The sequence below is a fragment of the Passer montanus genome, unplaced genomic scaffold (genome assembly GCF_014805655.1).
Source record: "Passer montanus isolate IOZ18808 unplaced genomic scaffold, ASM1480565v1 scaffold16, whole genome shotgun sequence".
Taxonomy (NCBI): domain Eukaryota; kingdom Metazoa; phylum Chordata; class Aves; order Passeriformes; family Passeridae; genus Passer; species Passer montanus.
In genome coordinates this window covers 9,619,491-9,639,971 of record NW_024363160.1, presented here as the reverse complement: position 1 = coordinate 9,639,971, position 20,481 = coordinate 9,619,491, and the positions used below count along the sequence as shown (strand labels likewise).

The 20,481-nt window shown below is 39.9% G+C and overlaps 1 protein-coding gene across 2 annotated transcripts; it reads right to left on the bottom strand.

The window, feature by feature from the left end:
• Nucleotides 1-322: 322 nt before the first annotated feature.
• On the bottom strand, nt 323-7,602 carry LOC120499269 (cytochrome P450 7A1). Of its 2 annotated transcripts, none has more exons than XM_039702887.1 (7): nt 7,473-7,602; nt 6,986-7,130; nt 5,518-5,758; nt 4,554-5,167; nt 3,123-3,253; nt 2,014-2,189; nt 323-1,308 (listed from the first exon to the last, which is right to left on the bottom strand). In XM_039702887.1, the coding sequence occupies exons 2-7, from the start codon at nt 7,063-7,065 to the stop codon at nt 1,009-1,011; spliced, it is 1,542 nt and encodes a 513-aa protein (XP_039558821.1). In that variant the 5' UTR covers nt 7,066-7,130; nt 7,473-7,602; the 3' UTR covers nt 323-1,008. The 2 variants fall into 2 exon arrangements, with proteins under 2 accessions (XP_039558821.1, XP_039558822.1); XM_039702888.1 differs by having other exon boundaries at nt 7,264-7,583.
• Nucleotides 7,603-20,481: the final 12,879 nt, after the last annotated feature.

Sequence of the window (20,481 nt, the reverse complement as noted above, 5' to 3'; positions counted from 1 at the left end):
TAGAGAGAACTAAATTATATTAAACCTGAAGCAATTGCTCTTATGGACATGCCACCAGTGAAAATAAAATGTGTGGGCATACTACTACCCATGGTAACTTTAATGGAATTAGACTAGGAAGACCTAAGAAGGCTTATGGAAATATGGAGTCTAGGCAATGAGGCTAGATGCAGCCAGAACCACAGGTGACAAAGTGGTAGCTATTTATTTATCTCCATATTGGTGTTTGAGCTGGCTAGTTTAAAACTGATTTTGGTGGCTTTGGATGAGTGCATAAACCTTTGATAATGTTAAGATGTTAAAACAACAAAGAGTCTAGAGATGCATTTGGTTCAGCCAATATAATTTATTTTAACACAGTTAGCACTTTCTAAAAATAATTATCTTACAAAGAATATAATACAAGTTTTGCAGTTTCACTTGAACGTGAATATTTCTGTAGTTTTTTTTTCAAGTCTTCCAGTTTTTCATAAAACCATAAATGCAATTCCCCAGGAAACTCTCCCCTCCCCACTGTGAATCTGCCTTTGTACAACAAAAACTTTATTTCACCTGTGAGGACGCCCACCCCCCTGCCCAATATTTCAATTATAGAAAAGAATATATTTTAACTGTAGTACAATTTTGAAATCATTATGAATTAGATCATGATATTCTACCTGTGGGAAAGTATTTGCTGACAGAAAAAAAACCAAACCAACAACCCAGCTGCTGTATACACACAATGGAAAACCTTTCAAAATGGTTGGTAAAAAGGGAGACATTTGCATCAAACGAGAGCATTAAATCCACTGCATGCTGGTGGCACACTGGTGCACATTTTTCATTAAAATGGTGAATTAGCATCTTCACATAGATTTTCCCCCAAGACTTGAAACATTTCATTTGCATATATACATAAAATGTATATAAAGCATGTGTTATACAGTGTATTTAGTACTGTTAGTATATACAGTGTATTTATGTACTACTAGTACATAGTGTATATGCATAGTACAAAATATATATTCATAAGCATTTCAGCCTATACCTGAAATCAATGTCATTGGATGGCTGCAAAATACCCAGTCCTGCACGGGATTGATCTAGAGAGGGACACTTCACATTGCTGTCCACGAGCTCTATCTCAAAATACGAAAAAATCAGAGCCAAAAATTGTTTGATCTCATGGACAGCAAATAATCTGCCCGGGCACTTTGCTATGCCTGTCCCAAAAGGCATGTAGTAATGCTTCAGCCTCCGGCCGTTCCGGTAGAAGTCGGTCTTCTCCTCTCCCTTCTCGTTCAGGAAGCGATCGTATTTGAATGTCTGCAATTAAACACACAAAAGAGACCCTTGATGTTTGGATACCTTCAAAAGCCAGATAAAGCTGCTAAGACACAAAATGCAGGCTGGGAAAGGGATGTCTGCAGCAATAAGCATCGTACAGTACCACCAGCCCCCATGGTTCTGTTTCAGAAAGAGTAGAACTCTGAGAAGCTCTGTTATGTGGGACAGGATCCCAGGTTCTTTGTTGATAACTCCCCTTTTCTTTCCTGACCTCTAAAAATAAGGATTGTAACCTGCATTCTTGTTCCTGTGGCAGAAGGAGAACTGGAAGAATTCTAATTCTGTGCCTTTGGGAAACTATTATCCTTATCTTTCTTCAAAGACCACCTCATCATGGCAATCTTCCCTCACTGAGGAAGGCAGTAAGTAGAGGGCTGTATCCTTATCCTTCAAAGACCACCTCATCATGATGATCTTCCCTCACTGAGGAAGGCAGTAAGTAGAGGGCTGTCTGGGGCTGGTAGCACACCTTTGGGTTACACTAAAACATGTTTTGCAGATAGTGCCTTCACTCGCTTTATTTTTTTTTTTGCTGTTGTTGTTTCCTGTTATCACATCTTCAGGTGTAAATATGGATTGTTTGGGGTACAACAGAAAACCAGCCATGGGGCACTCCTTTATCTAAAGGCCTGTTAACTTCTGCCAAGAGCACCAAGTTTAATGCAATTTGGGAAAAATGCTCACCAAGGGATCAGCATAGATTTCTGGATCAAAATGCAGCAGCTGAGGATAAAGAGCTACAATGTCATCTCTGCGAATGTTGTAAAAGTCGTTCTCCAAGTGCAAAGTGAAATCCTCCTTGGCCACTCGGAAAGTCATGGATGCACTGGAGAGCCTCATTGCCTCCTTGATGATGCTGTCTGTTGGGAGAGGACAAGGAATGATTGTCATGGAAACAGTGCATTCACATACTGGGGGCAGGTCATGGATATTGAGTTATTTCAGAGCCATTTTCAAACCTTGAATTTATTAGAAGAAATATTATAACATTAACTTTCTAAATGCCTAAGAAAGTATTTCTCATTTCTTTCTAGCATTTCTATTCCTTCTGCAGATACCACTGAGAGCCTAATCTGCTTTCCCCATGAAGAATTCTTAGAGTGGATGAAACAGAATGTTCAAAAGTGAGACATATTTTCACTCTGAGATAAAGACCAAACCAGTGGAAACTGAAAACGTAACAAAAAAAAGGAAACAGTGCAGTGAGCAGAATTTTCTGAAGTTTTAAGAGGTCCTGTATAGAAACCCATACTCAGAAAGAAAGTAATATGGGAATTTTTTGTTTCAATATTGGCTGACTTTTTTTTTTAAGTAACAGTAGTTAAAAAGCAACACTATCACAACTCTCTGTAACTTCTCTCTGTGCTTATAATTTGAAAATTATTGTGAGGAAATAGAAGTAATGGTATTAGAAAACATTGCTTCACATGATAAGAATAGGGATTTAAGTTTTGGCAACACTTTTTTATTTAGTTTAAAGACATAACCAAACAAAATATGGTTCAGAATTATCCATGGGTCTGTGTTATATAGCAGTGTAGGATTATTGAGACATGCCATTATCCATGAAAAAGTGCTGTTCATGTGAATTTTGATAGTCTCAGTACCACCTGGGACATTGGGAAGCCTGGTTGTGCTGGCTATTGCTAAGGAGCATACAGTTTCCTGTTCTACTGTTTCTTTCTTAATTCCATGGGAATTCTACAGCAAGGATTTATACGGTAATAAATACAAGACCATGGAAATTGTAGTGTGATTTCTGCATAAAATAATCCTGCATAAAATAGTCATACCTAGAATAGGCATATTATCCAGCTGTTTCCGGTTCAAGGAAATATGTTTGCCATCTAAGCTGATACTCTCTTCAGCACTTTCCAAAACACTTTGCACTTCTTTGGTAGCAGCTCTCATTGCTTCTGGATTCCTAAGATCAAAAGAGCAAAGATATAACATAAATTTTAAAATTCTTTAAGAAGTGGTTTTGCTATTAACTTTCTTCCTGACTAAAATTTATTTTGTTGGCCAACAAGTACAACCTTCTAAAATAAAAATGTTGCAGCAAAATGGTGCAGTTTCATTTTTTCATGTCTTGGAAAAGATATGATAACTTCAAAGGAAAAAAAAAAGAAAAAGAAGGGAATCCCAAGTGTTTGATTTTGTCTGCAATGACAAGTGGGACAGAACTGATGTGCGTAATAAACAGTACCAGCACTACAAAGCAATGCCAAAAATAAGAAAAAAATCAGCCAGTTCTAGATTAGGAAATAGCCCCACTGCAGGTAGAAAATTTAGGAACAGGATTATAGATCAGTTTTATAACATCATTTATTCTGGCTGAGGTGACAATATTCTGTCTAGCTGAAAGAGTCTTCCTAATACTAAGAGCCCACATAGTACCCTTCACCATCTAGCCTTTCTTTCAGACATGGAATATATGAGCTTTGGTGAAATATATAGACACAATAAAAGAGGGTGCAATTGTGTCTTGACAAAGGCACAATCAGGGTGTTAAAAGATTCCAAGTCCAGCAAATCTAAAGCAAATGCATTCTTGGAGCAAAAAGCACAAAATAACCTCAAAAATTAGCATTGGCAAGTAGATGTGATAAGTAAGAACGTTAGGAATTTAGACACATACTTCATAGTTATGCTGAAGCAGATAATCCAGAAAGGCCCACTCTAGAATGGACATTTGATAGCATAATCTGAGCTGTGCACTTGTCTCACAAGTAACAAGCTCAGCAGGTGCAATCTACAGTAGAGCTTCAGTGGGATCTATCAACTTATAAATTATTTTCTACTAAGTATCTGTGAAAACAATAATGAAGTTAAACCTCATTTTGCCTGCTCTAGTGAGATGGTCTAAAAATGTCTAGTTATATTTGTAGTCTTTAATACAATTAATGTTTTGACTGCAACTAGCCCTTTTAACATCAAATCATACAGATTTTCTTCAAAGCTTTCTTGACAAAGTGCAGCATTGCCCTCGAGTGCTGTTTCTTAAAAAAAAAAGCTTCTAAAAATAGTTCTGTGATACCACTACTCATTCTCAGGTGGGTGAGTGCTTTTCTGCGGAAGTCCTGAACAACACAACACTTCTGTTGCAGACAGTAAGTTCTTTACCACTGATGAGGTATCAGGGAGTGGAATTGGCCTGTACTACTGAATTGGTTTCTGAAAGATAAATATTTTGCTTGTTTGGGAGAAACAAGTATTGGGACTTACTTAAGAAGATAGAACAAGGTCCAAAAGGTGGCAGGAATGGTGTTTGCTTGAGAGGCCCAGAGCACTGCCACATGGGTCTTGGCTTTCTCCATGTCATCGAAGGTTGACAGGGTGTCGTTCAGGAACATGCGGAGGGTGACAAGCTCAGAGAGGTTGTCCCTTTTCAGGAGGTTCTTGTGCAGGAGAGCCTCTCCCAGCTTCTCACGTGCGCTGTGGGCACTCTTGAAGAGGTGGATAGGCAGCCCTGCCACGAGGGCTGGGAAAATCTTATCGAATTCCTTGAAGTTTTCAAGGGCATTTAGGATATGAGCTCTCTCAGTTTCCTGCTTTGATGATAGGTTTTTGTCATTATTTGAATTTAATTCTTTACCAAAAAGTGTTAAAAAGCCAGACTCAAACATCACTTGGCAACAGAAGGTATAAAGTCCTTCTGTCACCCAGGCATTAGACTGAAGCTTAGGTGCTCTTGACTGCAGCATGACATACTGTAGGTTTTCCATCATTGCTTCAATGAGGGCATCTAGGGCATTGCCTTGAAGGGTTCTAATGAAAGTCTGATGAAAATTTTCAGTGGTGTTTCCCTCTGCTGGGTCAATGCTACCATGCCCAAAAGCCTGTCACAAAATAAATTGTATGCATGATAAGTAAGCCCTGTCATTACTTGGATGATAAAGTCTAACAGAAACACAAGCTGAAGTATAACTTCATAGCTTAATAAAGAGAAGGATAATGTAATAAAATAATGTACAGTCTTAGAATAATGTATAGTCTTAGAACAATCCAAATCACTGCAAATTTCTTTTCCATTCAGGAAGAGGAAAAAAAAGACCTCAATATTTTAAACCAGTAAAAGTGCAGAAATGTGAAACCAATCCATAACTATCCAAAGGCATAGTTATGTTTACAGGATTAACTGGGTATGTCAGCAGATACTTTGCATGTTGGATATTAAAACCAGGAATACCTTGGCAGAAGTAGCAAAGTGGAACTTTTTCCAGTCCAAGTGTTTTCCCTGGCGCATCAATGCATGGTATGAAAAAGGGTCAGTGAGGAAATGAATGTATTTCCCTGCTACATGGCAAGTGAAGATGTGGCCATGCTTCTTCTGCTTTTCTTTGAGGAATTCAAGGGGGTTGGCACCAAACTTCAAGGCACAGCCCAGGTATGGAAGGAACCCATTTTCAAGTGGTGGCTCACCTTGCCGCCTACAAAACACAAAACAAAAGCTCAGTTTAAAATTATGTATAAAGATCTCTTCCCCAGGACTATCAGGTATGTAAAATACTGACATTAGGCTTTGTGTAATGTGAAAAAAAAAGAATAAAAAAATCCCAAATAAGTAGTTTATTTACAAATAATTTTCTCCCCTTTAAGAGCTAAACTATGTAAGAAAGAACAACTTTAACTATTAATAGACATAATGAAACACATAATAAACCAGTTTGATTAGGTCATATTTCTTTTCCCTGGATCAGATGAATATTTTTCACCTGTCCAAATGCAAAATTATTGCCATTAGCTAACACAGTTATGAAATTGTCATATTAATAAATAATTCATCACACTGATATTATCTAATACATTTTTGGACAATTCTATCCACAATTTAATTTGAATAGCAAGCAAAGAAACTTTTTAGCATAGAAATGTTGTTATTATTGGCATATCCCATTAATTTTGCTATGATCCTCAGTAAGCATAAGAGCTAGTGTTTCAGACAATGTGTCATCAATCACATGCTATAAATTAAGCAGATACTTAAAGCAAAGCATATGTTTAAATTATCTTCTTTTTTGAGTAGAAACAGCTTTCCTGTATAAGGACGTTATGACTGCTGAAATAACTTTCATATAATATTTCAGCTTTTGCAGCAAATTAAGTTAATTATTTTCACCTTTTTTAAATTAAACTTTTTAAAATAAAACTAGAAAATTACTGTGGAAATTAAAAAATAAGAAGAGTTAAGCAAATTACTCGTTCCTTATGTAAATGTGTTAGTAGGATAAATGCTTTTAAGGAATATACTTCATACATAAATATTACCTGCATTAAATTGTGTTACTAGATATAATATAAAAATGTAAGTAGGTATTAAAAAATAATTACATATAAGTAGGTTCACTGTGATTACAATACAAGTGAAATTACAGCCCAGAACTTTAGGAAATCAGGACATACATATTAATATTTTAATTACCTCACTTGTACATAGATTTGTATCTACAGCTACCTCTGGGCATCACTACACTAATATTTCAAAGTTCATACACAAAAATTCAATTGGAACATAAATCTCTCAAAAGACCAAACTACAGCATTGTCTATGCTGTCCTGCATATGTCTGACTACAGTTCTCTTAGTGATGTACACAGGATATTTGACACAAATAAAGGCCAGGCATACTGAGATGCTTTTACAGAAAGAGTCCTTACCTTCTCCTCCTCCCTAGAAGAAACCAAGACACACAACAAAGTATTACTGCTGTTCCCCAGATCCAGGACGTTAGGAACATTTCTGGTAATGCCCAAAAGCTTCCAAGTGGAAAATGGGTAACTACCAGGATGGCAGGTGAGGTTACTGAGAATGAAGAAGAAGACAGGTCACAATTTATAGACAATGGCTACGCTACTGTATCTAATGGCACGGAGTCAACCTAGCAAGCTATTGATTAACCATTTCTGGAGAGAGCTTGTTCCCTCTCTGCTGTCACCTTTCTGCAGAGAGCTTCGCCAGATTGATGCAGACAGTTGCAGATCTGGCCTTGAGATAATGTCACGTAGCAGTAGCAGTTCCAAAGTAACCAAACAGCTGTAATAGTTGATAATTCGAAGGTTAGCCAGGTGTATTTTGATTAATCCTGCAGATTTACCAATTGCAGTTTATAGTTCAAGTTTAGCAATATATGAAATGGCTACTGACCGGTGTCCAGGAGATTCAGGCTGTGCTAAGTGGTGCTGCAGCCCGTGCTGCCCTTCAGCTGCCAGCCTGTTCCCCCTCCCTTCTCCTTGTGGGCTGCCCTGGCTCTGGTGCCACTGCGAGAGGGAACGGCAGGGTTCAGCAGTTGGGCAAAGGGATGGCTGCGGAGGTGGACTTACTTCCTCTAACAACATTTGTCTGGAAGAAAGGGTAAAAATGGTCTCTCACAGAATCATAGGATGAATCATAGAAGAAAAGGAAAGTAGATCTAGACAACCACACTAGTTTCGGTTTTTTTAAATTGTCCTTGGACCACCTTTTATTTTCCCACTAAACATTTTCTCCTTTCTGTTGTTCACATATGAGAATTCAAACTTTGGCTTGCTCTTAGATTTGGCATCAAGCCAGCAAGGAGGCAGCTCAGGTATAGTGATGTTTCATTAGTCGTCCAAGGCCTAATATGTTTCTAAGAGAGAAAGTGAAGGATTTTTCAGGCTTACTTTTGTACAAGTTTCTCTTGGTGTCCCTACAGTTGTGTGATAAAACAGTAAAGATTTGGACATCTTGCTGTTGCAATTGAACACTACACTCAAATCTGGCAGGTGGAAATATTGTCCTGGCTTCAAACTAGAGCAGGCAGAGAGGCATGGGGTAACTGTGCACATGCCATTACATTTGAGTCATTTTTTAAGTTACTATACTGAAGAAATTAACCTTATTTGCAGCATCAAGGTTCGCCGTCACTTCATCTAAAAATCACTCCTTTTGCATGTCAGCTGCAGTCTTCCATCCCATTTTCATTTAAGCACAAATGCTTCATTTATTTTCCCATAAAAAGTTCTTTTTCATCAGCTGAATTTAGCTTGATATTATATAATTGCTTTACAAAAACCTTGCTTTTCCATTTCCTGCCTATTTGCATTATTGAAAAATTCAGTTTGGGGTGTCATCTTTGATTTCATCCTGTGACTTCTTCATCCTAAACAAGAATAATAATTTTATTATATTGGCATCTAATTCTTTTTGCATGTGTTGTTGAAACAGCACTGAAAAAGAAAGTCAGAAGCTACTGTCTGTTTTATGTCCAACACCCTGGAATAACATTTAACCAGCAACAGTTGCCTGTGTCCCCTCATCATATCTTGTGTTTCACTAGGTAGAGCTGCCATCATAGTTGCCTCTTCTCTCTGTGCTTTGAGTTGTTGTGCTGCAAAGTGATGATAACATAATTTATAAATGGTATCCTGCTGCCAGCAAACAGCAGCAGTAACTTCTCTAAAGCTGCCCTCCTTCTTTCACTTTCTGCTTTGTACATATATAATAGTTCTAAAAGTACAACGAGGTGTAGGCAGAGCACAGGAGCTGCTTGGCAACCTGAAATAATTGCTTTTTCTCTCAGGAAAGTCTTAAATAGGCCAGTCTACAGTCCCAAAGCCAGCCTGTATTACAACAGGCTACAGGCTGTGACTTATGTCCTTGTGATAAAGGCAAGCAGGAATCTTGTCTGCCACAGATACTCCACCAAATTTAGCAGACAATAAGCGTGAATCTCCTTCCATTTATATTAGTGGGCATTAGGCTTCCCTGATTTTTCAGCAGCACCAGTGGAGTGCTGGAGTGCTAATGTTCTGGGTGTGGTATTTTGGTGTTCTGACAAATACACTATTTCCCACAGACAAAGCTCAGGCAGTAGCCACTAGTCTGTACAGCAGGGATTAAAAGCACCATGTGGTCCTACTGATTGACAGATAGTACATTTTCTGCAGCCCTTTGTGTGTTGTGTATGAGCTTGGCTGTCTTGCCCCAGCCCAAGGGAATGACCAACAAGAGTTATGGATACAGTCAGAAAAAGCATACTGGCCTGGCTCATTGAAGAAAACTCCTTGTGTAAATTGTAAGAAGAATATTAATGTGAAAAACTGACACAACTTGGGCTCAAGACTTAACTCAGACCAGTGACAGCATCAGGAATAAAGCACTGCATATGTTTGAATGTATAAGCCTTTGTCACTGCAGGTTTGAGCATAGGTGTTCATCAAGAACTCAGCAATGTATCAAATAGTAGTTGGAAAACGCAAAACCTTCCAAGAACTGTAATAGGACCTTTTGATGGAGCCCTGATGAACACTGAGCTAGAAGCAGTTCAGAAAGAGCAGCTCAAGAGCACGTGGATGCAGGCAAGAGAGCATGCTGACATTTCACCCAGTACAGCCATTTAGCAGCCGCTTCCAGCCCAGCCTGGCTGCCCAACAGGCTCCGAGGGCAGCCGTGCCCGCACAAGGTCTGCTCGTGTCTTCAGGGACAGCAACCGTGGTGAGACTGATGCATGGTTAGATTGCACCACTTTCCCCCAAAGGGCACCACGACACTTTTCACCCAGATACACCCACTGGCTGTGGGCAGAGGCTGCCAGGAGCACGCTTTATCTATCACCTCTGCTCCAGCCAGTGAATTGACCTGTGGCCTCCATGGAGCCAATACCTTTCCCACAAAACAGCTCAGTTCTGTGGTGATTCCTGAAGCCTAAGGGAAGCCTGAAGGCTTGTTTTCTCCTGCTGCTCCAAAATTGCTCACTATCTAAACCTGAGCTTCATCTCATTTGCTGTATCTATATGGCTTTCATTAGTCACAACCCACACATGGGTAGTTAAATTACTAGAAAATAATAGATAGACCAAGCTGAGGGGAATAATGTTTTTCCAGGGTTACTGGTGGCTTCATAACCTAGGAGCACTGATGCGCAGAAGGGGGTGATGGACTTAGGAGAGGCTGCTGATTACATTTGGCAGTAAACAGCAGATTTCCACACAGCAAACTCTAAAACTTGTCTATTCATAAGTTAATAAGTAAGGGGAGTAAATAAGAGGTACACACTACAAAGAAAGGATCGGCTTTTTTTCCTCATGCACGTGTTGTGAGAACTGGTTTATTTTCTTTCATCAACTGACAAAAAACCCTGAAACCACACAAACCAAACATTTTGCTCAGCAGTGGGAAGGCAGCCCTGCTGTTCACGGAACAGGGAGCAGGCTGACATGCTACAGCCAGAAGATGCAATTGCAGCTATGAAACACTTCTGCATCTGTGAAACTTGTAAAAGATATCTCATAAAGCTGGAGCAATATGAAAGGAAAGCTTAAACAAGAAGTTGCATAGTGAAGCTGCGTGTAGCTCAGAATCTTTGCAGGCAGAAAATAGCTAATAGATAATTATATATCACCACCTACTGGTAAACCTCCTCGTGAGGCACTTTGGTGGTGTGTTCTAGAGCAGCCACTGAACTTTGCAAGTAAATATTTGTTTCTTCTTTCCATACACCAAAAATATGCCTATTTTTCTTTGTATTTATTTCAAGTATCACTTTAATGAAGATATAGAGATATGCTGGGTAAGATTATTGAGGTTTCTGAGGGCCAAGCTGAAAACCTGGCTTTTTTGGAATCACTGAAAATGTTAAAGAGAACAAGAAATAAGACTTTACTCCCCACCAGCCACAAGAAACATCTATTTTTTGAGAGGAATGATGACTGTCAGCACACAGGATCCTGTACTGTGGGGACAGTCCAGATATTTAAGGTCCTTGTGCAGCATCAGTGTTGACTTGGCACAGCCATTATATGTCTGCAAGCTGAAAGGCATCAGCAATGCTCCAGGCACAGGGAAGAGAACACTGGCTGCCGTGTCCCCTCACAACAACAGACCTGACACACCATGGCACACCATGGCACAACACAAACCAGCTGCTGTTACAAGTGATCATGCCAGAAATGTGGTATCTTCCCCAGAGAGACTGTAATTCTAGATATAATTCCAACAGATCCCTTGCCGGATTCACCTTTTCCCTAGTTTTCCTGGGTCAACGGAATAGGTGGAAGTCTTATATACCTAAATTATAATAGACTATCTAAAAGAATATGAGTGAAATTATATTAAAGATGCTGTAAATAATAATGCCATAGTTTAATTATTTAATGATCTACACAATCTAAAACAAATTCATGCTACTACATTATCACTCCACAGCTCAATTTTAACAACTGCCATGGTTGTTAAAAGGACAGACTTTGTCTACATTATACTCTGCCTTCTGCAGAATTTGTGAGTCATCTGACTCCAGGAAAATAGCATGTTCCTGACTCCAGGAAAATAGCGTGTTCCTGTTTCCTTAAAAAAAATTAAAAATAATAATAAAAAAAATCCTCATCACCATAATCTTTTTTTTCCCCCTGTAGATTGTATGTAGATTGTAGAGGTACAACACTTTTGTAATCTGATATCATTGTGATATATTTGACCCTGTCATTTTTTTCATGATGAAGCACTCTGCACAGACAATGCCTTGTATTTACGTTAGGATAACCAACATTGATGTGCTATAAAATTAGACAGGCTTGGGAACTGGGTTTATTTGCATCCTGTTTCAGGACAATTGCCCTGAGCATTTAAATAATAGTAAGGACAGATACTTCCTCTAATGACCAAGTTAATATTTCCATATTTATCTCAGAGTATCCTCTGAATGTGCTTATATATCAGATCATGAACTTGATTTACTTGCACCATGTCAATTCATTATTTCTCTGGGATTTTCTTTGGTTTTTAGGAATGCCAGTCAAAAGTTCGGTAACCTTCCTATCAGACCTGGGATTTACAATGCCACTACAATGCCACAATTTTCCCTTTAATATCAAGCATTAAAAACTAAATCTCAATCAGAAACACCATCCTTTACTTGAATTAAAATATTTTAATAGAAAAAAAAAGGAAAGGAACTATTAAACACATGATTAAAGTAGCAATTGAGAATATTAAGATTTATGAAAGTTACCTTTTTCTAAGTATTGCTGAGGAGAAGCTGTAAAGAGAGCAATTATGAAAGTGGAGACAAAAGAGGACTCATATGGGAACCCAAGCAGGAAAAGGAAATGGCTGTAAAATAAACCACGAGGAGTTATTACCATTCATCCAGTGCAGTGAACTGCATCTTCTTAAAGCAATTTTTTCTGTTTTTAAACTGAAGTTGAGTTGTATTGTATCATTTCATAACAAAGCAGAAGTTTCTACATTATCCTGTTACATCTAAATGTGCAATTGCACGTGCTCAAAACACTTAACAGGGAGAAATCAAACCTGAGATGTCATTACAAAAATTATGCAGTTCACTGCTACCAAGTAATTATTTGAAGAAAGGTAGTTGGGTAACAAGCCAGGAGACGATCGCAGCAATCCAATCGTCTGGGTGAACACTACAAGCTGTTCTGGGCTGCTCCAGCAGATGGAGCAGGGAATGCAACGGCACCTTCTGCCTCACTTTGCTTCCCTTTGCTTTTCTTCTGTTGATGCTCTTTTCCTTCCTTCCTTCCTTCCTTCCTTCCTTCCTTCCTTCCTTCCTTCCTTCCTTCCTTCCTTCCTTCCTTCCTTCCTTCCTTCCTTCCTTCCTTCCTTCCTCCCTCCCTCCCTCCACCCCTTGCCCCCTTTTAAAGAGGTGCACTGCCCTGTAGCTTACTAGTTGCTCTTTAGCTGTCAGCTCTCCAGTATATAGGAAGTATAGAAAGGGACTTTTTGCACAAACATTTAGTGATCAGAAAAGTGGTACCAGTTTTAAAACAAAAGAAGGTAGATCTAGATTAAATTAGATATGAGGAAGAAAATCTTTACTGTGAGGATGGTGAGGCACTGGAATAGGTTGTCCAGAGACATTGTGGACTTTCCATCCCTGGAAGTGTTCAAGACCAGGGTGGACGGGACTCTGAGCAACCCAGTGGAAGGTGTTCTTGCCCATGGCAGTGGGGCTGGAACTAGATGTTCTTTAAGGTTCATTTCCAATCCAAACCATTCTATGATTATATGATTCACTGCCTGAGTTTGGCATCCATTAAGTGTAGCATTTACTTCCCCTCCTTCATCACACTCACAATCTACATCTGCATTTAGAACTCTGAGCAACCTAGTGAAAGTTGTTCCTGCCCATGGCAGTGGGGCTGGAACTAGATGTTCTTTAAGGTTCATTTCCAATCCAAACCATTCTATGATTATATGATTCACTGCCTGAGTTTGGCATCCACTAAGTGTAGCATTTACTTCATGTCCCCTCCTTCATCACACTCACAATTCACTCTACATCTGCATTTAGAAGCCACGGAGATTCAGTGACACCTGTACATATTTTGTAAGAAGGGTGGAATCTTAAGAACCTCTCTGTTGTTTACAGCTATTTCCATCTTCTCTATGCAAGTGCTGGTATTTCTCTGGTCCTGCAGTCTGGATTTGGGCCACTTTGGCAAACCTCACATCAAGTCGCTGTGGGGTTGGCTTTGTGCTCCTTTTCTTCCTGAAGTGATCACCTGTGCAAGGACAAATCCATTGCTCCAGTGTGAAAGGAAATCAGAAGGTCCACCACCTTACTGGCAAGATGGCGTTCTGGCTGGGAGCCAAGTTGGCACCTGTAGTCACAGTGGGGACTTTATTTCAGCTATGGCCACTACAGGTCTAAGGGGAGACAGAGGCAGATAGCTGTTGGAAACCACCAGCAACTTCCCCTTGATGGTGATTTCAGCAGCTATTAGGCCACTTTCGGATTGTAGAGGTCTCCAGAAGTCTGGGGAAAATGGAGAAGCTGGATTAACAGTGCAGCTGGAAAGAATCCAGCCTGAAAATATTGGGGGTCATCAGCACAACTTTCCTTGAAGAGTTTTCTTTGGTTTCAGAATATTTTTACTTTTCTTTTGCATCAACACATTAACATAGGAATCATCCTCTGAGAGCATCCCTGGTGGATTCATACAAGCCTGTTGCCTAGGTATGGAAAATTTTGTCAAGAATGGTTGTATATAAATATGTTTTTTAATGGAGATCTGAGCTTCACTGGACTGTGCAAAATGCAAAGAAGTAGAAGTGAGTGATACACAGTTATGCAACTGGGCCACATTCTACTCTTCCAAGGGAAAATACACATTCTTCTACTACTAGATTTACTTAGATTTACTTAAAGATTTCTTTTTCCTATAACTATATTCTACTTTTTATAGTACAATATTTATTGGAAGATACAAGCCAAGATTGAAGAGTACTTTTCTATATTACAGAAGAAAACTGCCAGTCATCACTTAAATTCTTTAATTATTTTCTGTGATACATTCCTCTTCATGGTCAAATTCTATGAGCCAAAGCATACTTCATTTTTTTTGGGTGTTGTTTTTTTGTTTTGATTTGGGGTTTTTTGTTTGTTTGTTTGTTTTGTTTTTCGAGAAAGCAAACTGTGGCAGTGAACAACGCATTCATTTTGCAAAAGAAAGGAAAAATAAGGCATGGTGGTGTAACAGACATAATATGAAACCAATTTCACAGTGTAAGGCTGTTTGACTGTCCAGATTAGATTAAAAAGCTATGAATATGGGAGTAAATAAACTGTTCAAAGCACAGCCCACTGGTTTTACATGTGAATCAGCCTTCTGGCCTAGGAAAACTGAATTGCAACTGAATACAGATTACTAATTTGGAAAAGTAATATTAATTTTCGCTACCAGAGTTGCTGGTAGTGAAATAGAGAATATTGCATTTTACCTATTTATTTCTATATGTTTCTATGTTATTTTTGACTTACAGGCAAAGATCAGAGAGCTACCTCTTACAGCTTTGCTTTGCAGTTGAAAAGACAAACTACAAGTAGAAAGACAAAAATTAAAACAGAAAAACACAAAAAGAACAGGGAAACTAGAAGAAAGAAGCTGATGGAAGAGGGGTAACAGGTAGATGTTTGCAGAGAACAGGAAAATAAAGACAAAACACAAGGTAAAAGATAGAAGCATTTAAACAGCTGGTTAGTTTACAAATGGGGAAAATTATTGCTTTTTTAACAAATAGACAAACATTGGTGCTCCAGTAGTTATATAGCTCAAGACTGGTCTCATAAGTTAAACAGGTTTGGTGTGGTCAGAAATGCAGCGGCAGCCTGCCAAAAACCACTCCTGAGCCAAGGGAAGCATTTGACTTGCTGAGTCAGCGTGGAGACAGCTCCCTAGAAAAGTAAGGGCACTGTGCCAACACCAACACATGCCTTTGGATGAGCCATCTCCTGATTGCTCACAGCAATTCAAGTTCCCATGACAGTCCCCCCCAAAATTTTTGGCTCTGTCTAAAGACTTCCAGTGGTGACACACATAAAAGTGAAATTCTAATTATAACTGTTCAGCAGCGGTAATTTGTGACTGAGGCATGATCTGGCATGGAGGGCAAGGAGAGGTTAAACTGGCTGGGAGCCAGAACAGTCTCCTTCCAAGGGAGTGAAGTTTCCCTCAGTGATGAGATAAGAGACAGTCTTAGGTTTGTCTTGTAGCCATCCTGGAATGAGAGTGCTCAGGGAGCCAAGCTCAGGCAAACTCTGAGCAGCAGAGCTGAGTGAAGGGTGGATCCACAGGCTGAGGTGCACCATGCAAATAATCTTGGATTTGGTGCTGTGTATATAAGGCATCTGTGATGCATCTTTTCAGATTCCAGTAGAAGTGCATATTATGATGGGGACTCTGCCCAATGCATTGTTCTTTAACTTCTTTTAAAAAATTAATCACAAGGGTGTGTTTAATTCACCTCGAAGGTACCATAAAAATTCTCCAACAGGTGCCACTAGTGAGCCTTGCTGGAGCAGCAGCTCCTGGCCTCCACTGTCCTTTGCCTCTTCTTCCAGAGGTTACAGCCCCAGTAGCCAGAGCAGAGCATAAGGACTGTCCACCTCTGTCCCACCAATCCATCCCAGAGACACGTCTGCTCAAATTTATCCTTGGTGGCATTTTAAGACAAAGAGCCAGGCTCCCACTGAGGCACCAGACCTCATGACTCCTCATGCTGTATTTGCCACAAGCACTTGTGCCCAGGACAGGCTGGATGGTTGGACCAGAAACCTGGTCTAGTGGAAGGTGTTCCTATCTATGGCAGGAGTTTGGAATTACATGATCTCTAAGGTCTCTTCCTACACAAACCCTTCTGTGATTCTGTGAGGGTAGAGGGATCTGTCCCTTTGTCTTGCTTCATGCTTCATCTAGACTATGGAACACCACCTCTATTAGACCACAGCCTTGGCCTGAACTAGACTGTATTTAACATGAAGGTACAAAATGTTAATTTAGAGATCCCAGGAGAAAGTAAAAGACATTGAATCCCTGGGAAAACAGTAAAACAGAAAATATTACAGCTACTGTGAAATATACACCTTATTTCTGCTATGCCTACTTAGTCTTTACAATATGAAAACAAAGAATATATATTTTTAAACCCTGAATCATGTACATCAGAGGTAGGAAAGAACTGTTCAGGTTATTTAAGTCCTTTCCAGCAAAATCCCACTTGTGGGTTAGGCACAGGAAGAGGACAGTCACTCCTCCTGCTTGTTTGCATTCAGTTCAAATCCACCCCTTCCTTGGCTCTCTTTCCTGTCTCCTGTCTCCTAGGACTGGGTCAGGATCATGCATGAAGGAGCTTGTTGTCTGCAGGACCTCTTCTTCATCTGTTGCAAAGGCTACAAGGTGCCTAATGAATGAGGAGAACAGAGGAACATCTTACACACCCTGGACTGTCAGGATGTGGAGCTGGATGCTGCTGTCCTGCAGTGACAAATAACTCCTCTCTCCAGACTCTCCACAAAGCAGTTCCTGTGTTTTGCTCATTTTCTATCTGCACCACAGAGGCTCTAGGGCTAATCTGCAGAAGTGTTGGGCACTCAGTCATGAGTGAAGTCAGGAAGGTGGGGATTTAACAAAATATCTCCTGTATTACCACAAACATAAGACATGAGTTTGTAACTGAGAGTTCAGAATAATGCATTATAAGCCTATTCAACTTGAGTGCCTGAATTCCTTGTCTGTACCCCAGGAACTATGATGGAACACAAATTAACAACTGTTTGCACAGCACTTAGATGTTAGAGCATTACTTAGAAAGGATGGGGACAACATTAATGTTTCCATCTTTAGAGTGGAGTTTGAATAGCAGACAGGAAATTGGGCATGAAACTGCCAACTGAACAGTGGAAAATAACTCACTGTGCCATCCACCCCATGGGTGTAACACCCTTAAAAGTAATATGCAATAATACGAAAGTAATGTTATAATGTCCTTAAAAGGCAAGATCAAAAAAATATGAACAGGGAATGAGGAAAAAAGTGACCTAGCAGTATCTAATGTTAAGTACATTACTGGGGCAAAGCTCCTGTAATGTAGTATTTTCTGCATAACAGGGGTTTATGCTGAAAAATCTTGTTTCCGCATGGAAAGTACAAAAATTCTGGTACATAAAGTCTAGAGATACAGCTCAGTGCAGTGCAGCTCCACAATTAAGCTGGTTTGGAGAAAGTTTGTTCTAGAATATACAAACAACATGTTTGTACACTCCTTTCACCTGGCTTAGAGCAGGACCCATTAACTCCCTCATAACTACCCCAGGTATGGAACTACCTTAATACAATTATTCTGTTTCCAGTGCTGACAGGGTGCTATCTTGCACCATTGGTACATGTTTTGAGCAACCACTAATTGTGGAATGGGTGGAGAACTTCCTTACAAACAAAAGCACAACCTGTTTTCAGCTTCAAAGGAGAAATGTGAATTTTTCAGTAATAATTATGTAATATTTTGTTAAGATTTTTTCAACAGCTGAGACTGATACCGATCAGTGGGTGGTTTCTATTATTCTTTGAAAGTTGGCACTAGACCAGCAAAAAACCCACAAACAGTACACTGATGATGGAAAATTATCACACTTGCCCATGGGTATTCTAATTTAAACAAGCAAAGTCTAATAACTTGGCTATTTGTTCCACTTCTTTCAAACAATAGACACATATACCTTAGGAACTAATCTAGAGCCATTTATTGGGGCAATTCACCTCTGGCTCCTTAAAGCTCCCCAGTCTCAGTGGAGTTCTTAGAAAGATATGGCCTGGCCCGTTGTCTGCTTCCCTCCAAACTCCAGGACACAGAAGTATCTCCCTTGCCCCAGCTGCTCGGTTCATGTCACAGAATGACTGAGACACATGCCACCCCTTTCCAAAATCTGGTTTCCCTGGGAAAGAAATGAGACTAAACCAATAGCTGGAATTGTCTTTGCTCTGTGTGTTTAAAGGATGAGGACCCTGAGACATGCCAAACTGCACTGGTTGCACAGATTAGACAAACCCATTTTTCAGCAGTTATCTTTCTGGTTTATTATGTTTTGTTCCTATATTTAAATGAGCAATTTTGAGAAAGCTTTTCAGTACAGAAGTGTACTCTTCCTCTCTCCAACAGCTGTTCTTAAGCAAGAATAAACAGCCTCAAAAATGTAGTTTTTCAAAATCTTTATTGAAATCCTGTTTCACAACACACTGGGAGATGAGGATGATAAGGTTCACTTTTGATACCATGGTAGATGTCCTGCAGGTGGACGTGGTGCCAGAGCTACTGCCCATAACCTGGACTTTGCTGGCTCTTAGATTATGTATCTGCAATACTGCACACACGCTACGCTCAACAAATAACAAACCATATGGAACCAAGTGTTTGGGCTAGGACATCATCATAAAGAAAATGAACATCCATTACAGTCTCGTGGGTAAAATCAGGGAGGGTGCATTGACAGTGCATGTCTGATATCCCCTGGAAAAGACTGCTCCCTGGATAACAGCAGGCTGTCTTGAAAGAGCACAAAGAGATAGAGTAATGCAGAAAACAGCAAATAATAACCTTGCTTTCTGGAGAGAAGAAAGGTCTTCACAATGAGAGGAGCATTCAACATCCAACCAAAAGAAAACATCACCCTTCAGTTGTCAGCACTGGCACCCAGCAGAATTGCACTGGAAAACTGTCAATCACACACCTGCAATTTCCATGCTCCATGAACACTACAGTGCTCTTCATTCTACAGCATGGGTCCAGGGCTTCACTGCACTGAGCTCATTTCAGGATGAAGAGAGGCACACTTTGAGCACAGTTTTAAAACTTTCACTGCACTTATGTTAAAATCTCCTTTGGCTACATAGGAAATTTAGCACTTCTAAGGCAGTAATCATCTGTCATTATTAAACTAAGCTAGATTCCCTCCCTTCCTCCTGGCCCAGAAGACATGTAATATAGGATTTTTGTGAACTTATAGCCTAAGCCCAAGATTTCACTTCATGTATATTTAATGACCCGTAGTTGCATCACTCAGCAGCCAATGGTTCAGGCAGTGGCATGCAGGAAGGTTCCAGGTCTGGCTGATTGCTGGATATAGAAACAGGAGCCTCCTGAGCAGCCAGAGAGTTGCTGTTCCTCTGCATTCAGCACTGCCGCAGCTTTTACCCCAGTCCCTGTGGTGCTCACCAAAGATGCTGGCAACTGGAGAGAATGAAGAACTGGAAAATACACTGCAACAACAACAACAACAGAAAAAATATATATTGCAACAAAATTTCTGTTTATCTTAACTAAGGTTATGGTTGTGCAGACAGCTCAAATGATGAAACAGCCTGTTACTGCCAGAGTGAAGTGAAACAACCTTCCCTCATTCCCATTTCTCCTTCTGCTTCCTCCTTTCTCCTGTTTCCAGCCACACACTCCCTTGCTCTGGCTCATGCTTGTGCTTGAGAGAGTTTTTTGGCATATTGGTAGTATGGCTCACTAACCAGCAGAAAAGCATCTATGTTTTTTGGTGGATTTGATTTCTCCTGGGGCAATAAGTTAAACTCTCTCTCAGAAAAGCTCAGCAACTGCTGGGACTGGCTGAGGGCAGGAGAAAAAGACTAGGTGGGAGCAGACCTCCTTCCTGGGTGCTGGAGGACTGCTCAACTCCTCTACTGAACGCTCTTCTTAGGTGAAGAGAAGCTCTAGGGCACTCAGCACATTTAATTATCTGAACGATGAGCAATATTTGACAACAGGCAAAGAATTGTAATGAAGAAGGGGAGACTAAAAATTGATGCTAGAGAAGCTCATACTCTAAATAAGGCAAAGACAGGTAATTATGGTAATTGACTTATGAAAGTCACTTTCTGAGCTTGTTCTG